This window comes from Canis lupus, chromosome 27 (assembly GCF_048164855.1).
Source record: "Canis lupus baileyi chromosome 27, mCanLup2.hap1, whole genome shotgun sequence".
NCBI classification, from domain to species: Eukaryota; Metazoa; Chordata; class Mammalia; order Carnivora; family Canidae; genus Canis; species Canis lupus.
Genome location: NC_132864.1, coordinates 37,754,679 through 37,762,889, shown reverse-complemented (window position 1 = coordinate 37,762,889; position 8,211 = coordinate 37,754,679). Strand labels below are relative to the sequence as shown.

Here is an 8,211-nt window from a genome sequence, read left to right as displayed (position 1 = left end):
CCAAGCGGCGGATTTGTGGGTAAATGGGAGTCAGACCAGAAGTGGGCCACCGGGCTTGCGTTCCGCCTGGGGACCGCGCTCGCCTAGGAGTGAGTCTGATTTTACCTGAATGGCTGAGCGCTCGTACCCGCCTCCAACAGGACCCAATCAGAAAGAGGGAAAAGCGGGGCACTGAGCAGCGATTGGTTGGATCCTGGGCCAATCGGAAGAGCCCTGGTTTGGCGGGAGTCTTGACCGCCGCGGAAGCTCTGGGAGTCTCCGCGCCAGCTGTCGGTGTCCGGCCGCCGTGGCCATGTTCGTGTCCGATTTCCGCAAGGAGTTCTACGAGGTGGTCCAGAGCCAGGTGACCCCTCCTCTTGGACCTCGTGGCCTTGTCGGGGGAGGGGGGGTAGGGATGAGGGGGAGCGGCCGTGGGAGGGCACGGGGGCCCCAGTGTTGGGGGTCTCTGCCTTCAGCTGGCCCGCTCTTCTCCTGACAGAGGGTTCTTCTCTTCGTGGCCTCGGACGTGGACGCCCTGTGCGCTTGCAAGATCCTTCAGGTGAGCCTTGTGTACCCTGGAAGGGAAGGGCGGGGCCCCGGGCTGAGTTGCGTGCAGGGCGGGAGGTGTGGAGCAGAGCGGAAGCCACCCCTCACCCTCCCACCTCTGTCCCCCCCCCCCCCCCCCCCCGGCCCTACTCTCCCCCAGGGAGGGCGCAGGCTGCGGTAGCGCCTGGAGCCAAGGAAAGCTGCGGAGGGGCCCTCAGAGAGGTCGCCTAGAGGGCAGAAGCGTTGGGTAGGTTAGAGAAGGACTCGGGAAAAGGCAGGAATACCAGCTAGTATTTTTGCAATAACCTGGGCCAAAAAATGCTTGCATCGGAGAGACCCTTAGACATGGAGTGGCTTCACCAGTGTACGGTTCGGGTAGAGGACTGACAACGGAGGACACAGTGGGGTCATCAACAACACTGGAAACTCAGATTCCTTTGTCTGTTAAGGACGATCATTGGTTCTCTTTTGAATCTGATGCAGTGTTTACATGACCTTGGGTCAGGAACTACTCCTCAGAAGACCTAGAAATAAGATCGGCTTTCCCTCCCAATGTTTTCCTTTGGTAATTTTCAAAAATTAGGCAAAGTTGACAGAATGATACAGTGATCACTCACATCCCCATCACTTACTTTCTCCCATGAGCGTTTTACTAGTCTTACTTTGTCACCTGTCATTCGTTTCTCAAGCTATATTGTTCTTAAGTGCACTTCAAAGTAAATTGCGGACGTCCTTAATTTGATAGATTGAAAAATGATCTCTCTCAGGCCTTGTTCCAGTGCGATCACGTGCAGTATACCCTGGTTCCAGTTTCTGGGTGGCAAGAACTTGAAACTGCATTTCTTGAGCATAAAGAACAGGTATGGAAAAAGCATTTTAGAATAATTAGTCTTATTTTATTTGGTTGTAATTTCTTTTCTTTTCTTTTTTCTTTTCTTTTCTTTTCAAGATTTTAGGGCAGCCCAGGTGGCTCAGCGGTTTAGCGCCGCTTCAGCCCAGGGCCTGATCCTGGAGACCCGGGATTGAGTCCCACGTCGGGCTCCCTGCATGGAGCCTGCTTCTCCCTCTGCCTGTGTCTCTGCCTCTCTCTCTCCCCTCTCTCTGTGTCTCTTGAATAAACAAATAAAATCTTTTTAAAAAAGAAAGACTTTATTTATTTATTCATGAGATAGAGAGGCTGCCCAAGACTTGCTATAAATTTAAGCCTGTATAATGCCATTTCAGAGAGCCAGCCCAGTCCAGTAGGGTGACTGAGATCTGGAGAGGCTCTCTTATGCATTTGAAGTCTTGGTCTGCTCCTTGTCAGCTTCGTGGCCCTATGCATGAGCCTGGGTCATGTTGAGTCTCCACATACTGCTCTGCAGAGCAGAGACAACCACAGGGCCAGTCATGGGGCCTATCTCATGGTATTACTGTGGAAATGAAATAGCATTTGGAATATGTTAAAGCACTTAACACAGGCCAGCTGTGGCCATTTTTGGAGTCTTTTAATTGTCAGGGCCTGCCCAGTGTCAGGGGCTTGACATGTCTCAGCAGAAGGGCTCAGGGGCCTAGAATGCTGAAGGTGAAGGACCTACTCAAGGCACTTACTTCACAATATCTCTCTTTTTTCCAGTTTCATTATTTTGTCCTCATAAACTGTGGAGCCAACGTAGACCTATTGGATATTCTTCAGCCTGATGAAGAGGCTGTATTTTTTGTGTGTGACACCCACAGGCCAGTCAACGTCGTGAATGTATACAACGAAGCCCAGGTAACTCAGCCTTTGGGGCCCATGTCTTCCCTGAGTCCTCCTGTCCGTGGACAATATCATACCTGCTGTTCTAAGCAAGGCATTGTATCCACCTCTGCTGTAGGAGTTGGAACAGCCTGAGGGCAAGAACCTGGTCTTGTTTATCTCTGGTGAGCACCATGGTACCTAAGTCTTAGAGGTGCTCAGAATGCATTTTGGAATTCATTTAACCTAAGAAGTGTAGGGACCAGGACCCTGCACTGGGCCTGCCCTCAGAGCTCAGGCCCAGCCCAGCATCATTGAATATCAAGATCTAGAGGCATTAGCTCTAGAAGTGGGGCCAGGATTTCCCTGCCCATCAAAAGGGTGGTATGAGGACCAGCAAGATGATAGTGTAAGAGGCCACCATTAGCCTGAAATGGTGGTGCTGTGCTTTTCCTTTGAACCCCCAGTAGCAAGCATGGAGCCTGGCATAGGGCAGCCACCTAACCATTCTCTGAGTTGAGTCCCCCACCACCCACCCCCACTCTTGTGTTATCAAAGTGTTGGCCCCAAAGTTCTCAGCTTGGAACCGCTTTTTGAGCCAACAGTTTTATTCAAGTAGGTGTCACACACCTTCATGTCTTCCATTAGAGTCCAAGTTGCAGGATATTCATTTTGTTTGCTTGCTGTGTGGCATAAGAGGAAACATTTTTTCTCAGACTAAATGACAGTGGATAGTTTTTAAACTTTTGGAATTTTTGCATAACGTGTGGTACATCTCCACTGCCTCAGTGAACAGAAATGAAAACAAGAAAATGCTTGAGAGGTCTGAAATCCTCTCAAATGAGGGACTCTTTGTACAGAAAACTGAGTCAGCTCAGTGGGAAGTAAGATTGTGCAAGAGAAAAACCTGAGATGGAGAATTTTCTGTTAACGAGAGAGGAGAGTGTTGGTTGCTTTTTGTTTTAATCTTAGATCAAACTACTCATTAAACAAGATGATGACCTTGAAGTTCCTGCCTATGATGATATCTTCAGGGATGATGAAGAAGAGGAGGCTGAAGAGCACTCAGGAAGTGAAAGTGACAATGGATCAGAGCCTTCTGAGAAGCGCACACGGTTGGAAGAGGTGGGTTTGGGCCTCCCCACAGTCTTGAGGGACTTGTCATTCCCAGAGGTCAGAGCTCAGACTGGAGCCTATGGGGCCCCGGAGTTAGCTGGGATTCAGCAGGTGTGGGTGTTGATCCTGGGCTCTGCTTTCCCCCTGGCTGTATGGCCTCAGACAGGTTACTGAATTTCTCTGAGCTTTGACATCCTCGTCCATGCAGTAGAATTTCATCAGTTGAAATGAAAATTAGGACAGCTCAGCTCTTCCCGTTAGAGAGCATACATTTTTAAAAAGTGTTACAGAAGAATGCCTGGGTGGCTCAGTTGGTTAAGGGTCTGACACTTGGTTTTTTTGCTCAGGCCATGATCTCAGGGTTGTGAGGTCAAGTCCCACGTCAAGTTCCTTGCTCAGTGCAGAATCTGCTCAAGATTCCCTCTCTCCCACTCTGCTCCTCCTCCTGCTCTTTCTCTCTCTCTCTAAAATAAATAAAAATAATATATTAAAAAAAAAAGCAATACAGAGAAACAATAAATAGCAAAAGCATCACCTCCCTTCCCCGCTTTTCTCAAAACTCACTCTCTACAGTCACCATGGAGGAACGACATGGGTCTGTGGCTCTCAGCCAGGCTCAGTCCCCAATGGTCACTCCAGGGGAAGCATCTTGTGTGCAAAGATAAGAGTGGTTTGAGCCTTGTGAGTCTTGTGTCTGAGGCGCTTACCCAGTCTGGGGCCTGGCCAATGGAAGTAGCCTACCCAACGCCAATGGCTTCTGCTAGATGGAAAACTAAAGGTGGGAGGTAGTCATTCTTTTAACTGGAGGGCCATGGTTTATTCTAGCATTCTAGTATTTATTCTAGTTGTGGAAGAAGTTAAAGCCCTTTGGCTCCCAGTCCTTGGTATGCATGCTGAAATTTGTCACCAAAATGTTTTGGAGTATTCTCTTCATCCTTGACCTGACATTTTCCAATAATGTGCTTTAGCAGAGCTCTTTTGAACCATTTTGGGGACATTCAGGACATTCTGTCCATTTAGGGGGCATGTTCTGCAAAGGTAGGAATGTTTTCCCCTTGCCTTCCCTACCTTTGGCCAGTCCCTTCTCTGGAGCTTTGGATAGTCACCTCAGACACATTCTTAGATTCTCTTTCCTCTAGTCCAACTCTTATCTGTTCCATTCTCTGGCCAACTTCTAGTCTTCATCTTCTAATCTTTGATTCCTAAGAGCTCTTTTTTTCTGTTACCTGATGCTCCTTTTTTATAGCATTATTTCTTCTGTTCATGAGCTGCTTTCCATCAGGCCTCCAATATCAGTAATGTGGTGGGATTGTCCCTGGAAACATTCATGTTCTGCAGGTCAGAGTCTTGGAATTCTCCATCCTGACTAATATATTTTAGCACCTAATATGTGCCAGGTATCCGTTAGTTTCTGAGGTCCCCAGGGGAGCACAAAGTCCTGCCTTCACAAAGCTTCCTTTCCAGTGGGAGGAGATGTAAGAATGTGTAAATGAGCATAGTTCAAGGATGGTTTCAGGTGAAGAGCTGTGGTCATATAAGGAAAAATAAAGCAGGGTAAGGGGCTGGATGGGGAATGGGCTGTATTTATGAAAATGGCCATGGACACTTGACCTGAATAATGAAGGAAAGAGTCAAGAAGATCCCTAGGATCTCCCTGGGTGGCTCAGCCATTTGGCGCCTGCCTTTGGCCCAGGGCACGATCCTGGAGTCCCGGGATCGACTCCCGCGTCGGGCTCCTGACATGGAGCCTGCTTCTCCCTCTGCCTGTGTCTCTGCCTCTCTCTCTCTCTATGTCTATCGTGAATAAATAAATAAAATCTTAAAATTAAAAAAAAAGGTCCCTAGGATCTTCTCTGCATCCAGTGCAGAGTGTCCACAGATGCCAGGGCTCTGTGGGAAGAGGGGAGGGGGGGGACAGGCAAGCTAGAACTGCCACCAGGTTTGGCAGTAAAGAGAATGGTTCTTGATGAGATGTCAGAACCTGTCAGAGCTTCCTTTGACATGCTTAGTGCATCTATTTGTTTGTGAATGCTTTCTATAATATTCATGATATATAATATGCATAACTTCCCACTGACTTTTTTTTTCCTCAGAAGTTTTATAATTTTAGTTCTTTAGAAATTCTTTATTTAAATTCAGTTTAGTTAACATATTAATTATTATTAATTTCAGGGATAGAATTGAGTGATTTATCATTTGCATATAACATATAACAATGCTCAGTCAATTGCCCTCCTTAATGCCCATCACCCAATTATTCCATTCCCCCACCCACCTCCCCTCCAGCAACTCTAGTTTGTTTTGTAGAGTTCAGTCTCTCTTATAGTTGGTCTCCTTCTCTCTTTTCATCTTATTTTATTTTTTCATCTCTTCCCCTATTTCATTTGTTTTGTTTCTTAAATTCCACATATGAGTGGAATTGCATGGTATATGTCTTTCTCTGACAGACTGATTTTACTTAGCATAATAATCTCTAGTTCCATCAATGTTGTTGCAAATGGCAAGATTTCATTCTTCTTGATGACTAATATTCCAGTGTATACATACACCATATATTCTTGATGCACGTATCTGTTGGTGGGCATGATGCATGTATCTGTCATCGGAGCTCTTTCCATATTTTGGCTATTGTGGACATTGCTGCTATAAACATTGGGGTGCATGTGCCCCTTCAAATTACTATGTTTGTACCCTTTGGATAAATACCTAGCAGTGTGATTGCTGAGCTGTAGGGTAGCTCTATTTTTAACTTTTTTTGAGGAACCTCCATACTGTTTTCCAGAGTTTTTATTTTGAAATTTTCTTAACATACAATATTTGAAAAGATTGTGTGGTGAATACCTATATACCTTTCACCTAGATTCGGCAGTTTTTCACATTTGCCTTCCTTCTATATATGCTTTTTGTTTGTTTGCTTTTTATTATTTATTTACTTATTTTGCTAGATCATTTGAGAATAGGTTGCAGACACCATGATACTCCCTGACAAATTCTTCCATATGCATCTTCTAAGAACATTCTCCTCTATAAATACAGTACCATTATCATATGTAAGAAATTAATAATGTCACCTATTCAACCCATATTCCAATTTCCTTAATTGTCTTCAAAATAGATTTTGCAACTGTTTTGTGTTTGAAGTGTCAGCCAACCAGGATTGGCACATTTGCATTTAACTATTCTCTTGTCTTTTAACCTAGACCAGGATCCCATCTCTTTTTTCTGTTTTTTGAATGACATTGGAGGCCAGTCCAGCTTTCTAGTTTTTATCACTTGTTCATGGAGTACTTTCACTTGGTCCTGTAACCTTGCATTTGCTATTATCCAAGTTTAGGCCATCATGCTTGATTTTAGTAAGAGTTAACACTTTTGAGAATACTTCAAATGTAATAAAATCTGCATGATTTGTACATACACATGTATCCAATATACTTTCTCAGAAGTATTTTTATTGATAAAGGTGCACACTCAGAGATTGAGAAACAACAGGCTGTAAATGTAGAAACCTAACTTTTATTTCCCTTACTGTCCTCTGTTTATGATGGAGGTTTCTTAAATATAGCCTGTATGTAAATTTAGATCCACATCATACTGTGGGATAAGTTTTGCTTCGACAACTAAACATGATTATAAAACTCAAGAGGATTAAGGGAAGCCTATTTTATTTACCCAGTTTTTACTCAGCATGTTCTTTCTTCTATCCTCATGTTCCAGGGTTTTTTCTTTTGTCATTTTCTTCCATTCACGGAAAGGCCTTTCACCATTTTTGGGGGGGGCAATCTGCAGTAAATTTTCTTAGTTTTGCTTTTTCTGAGAATTTCTTGATTTTTCTCTTCATTCCTGAAAGGTATTTTCACAGGGTGTGGGATTCGGGGTTAACAGTTCTTTTCTGTCTGCACTTCACTTCTGGCTTCCACGGTTTCGGGTGAGAAATCTGCTGGCGTTCATATTGTCTTATCCTATATGTAAAACATCATTTTTCTTTTGCTGTTCTCGAAATTTAAAAAAAAATTGGGGGGCTAATGGTCAGAAGTTTGCTTATTTATTATTTATATTTATTCATAAGAGACACAGAGAGAGAGGCAGAGGGATAAGCAGGCTCCCTGCAGGGAGCCCAATGTGGGACTCAATCCCAGGACCCTGAGATCATGCCCTGAGCTGAAGGCAGATGCTCAACAGCTGAGCCACCCAGGTGTCCCTAATGGTCAGAAGTTTAATTACAATGTGTTTTGGTGTGGATTTCTTTGAGTTTAACCTATTGGGATTCAGTCAGCTTCTTGAATGTCTCTTGCCAAATTTTGAACCATATTTCTTCATTTTCAGCCACTGTTTTTCAAGTGTTTTTAGCCCACCCTCCTTCTCTCCTTCCAGGACACCAATGACATGTAGGTCTTTTGTTGTAGGCTCAAGCGTAAACGAGGTTCTGTTTGTTTTTCCAGTCTATTTTTCTTCTGTTCATTAGACTGGATAATTTCTATCAGTGTATCTGCTGGTTCTTTCCTCTGTTCCTCCATTCTGCTCTTGAGCCGATCCACTGGGTTTCTACTTCATTTATTGTACTTTGCATTTGTAAGTTTCTCTTTGGTTCTTCTCTATTTTTCTACTTATTTACTAAAACTTCCTAATTTTTTTTCATGTGTTTTCAACTATGTTTCTAATTGGCTATTGAAGCATTTTTGTGGTGGCTGCTTTAAAATCTTTGTCAGATAATTGTAACATCTTTGTCATCTTGGTGTTGGCATTTATGGATTTCCTTTTTATTTTATTTATTTTTTTTAAAGATTTTTTATTTATTCATGAAAGACACAGAGAGAGAGAGGCAGAGACACAGGCAGAGGGAGAAGCAGGCTCCA

General features: G+C 44.1%; 1 protein-coding gene across 2 annotated transcripts in view; it reads left to right on the top strand.

Moving 5' to 3' along the window:
- Positions 1-186: 186 nt before the first annotated feature.
- CDC45 (cell division cycle 45) overlaps positions 187-8,211 on the top strand; it is a 30,960-nt gene continuing 22,935 nt past the window's right edge. For both annotated transcript variants that reach the window (XM_072803549.1, XM_072803548.1), the window contains exons 1-5: positions 187-343; positions 479-538; positions 1,293-1,385; positions 2,141-2,278; positions 3,215-3,367. In XM_072803549.1, the coding sequence (XP_072659650.1) occupies positions 293-343; positions 479-538; positions 1,293-1,385; positions 2,141-2,278; positions 3,215-3,367 (495 nt within the window). In that variant the 5' untranslated portion in view covers positions 187-292. The remainder of the gene's footprint in view (positions 344-478; positions 539-1,292; positions 1,386-2,140; positions 2,279-3,214; positions 3,368-8,211) is intronic.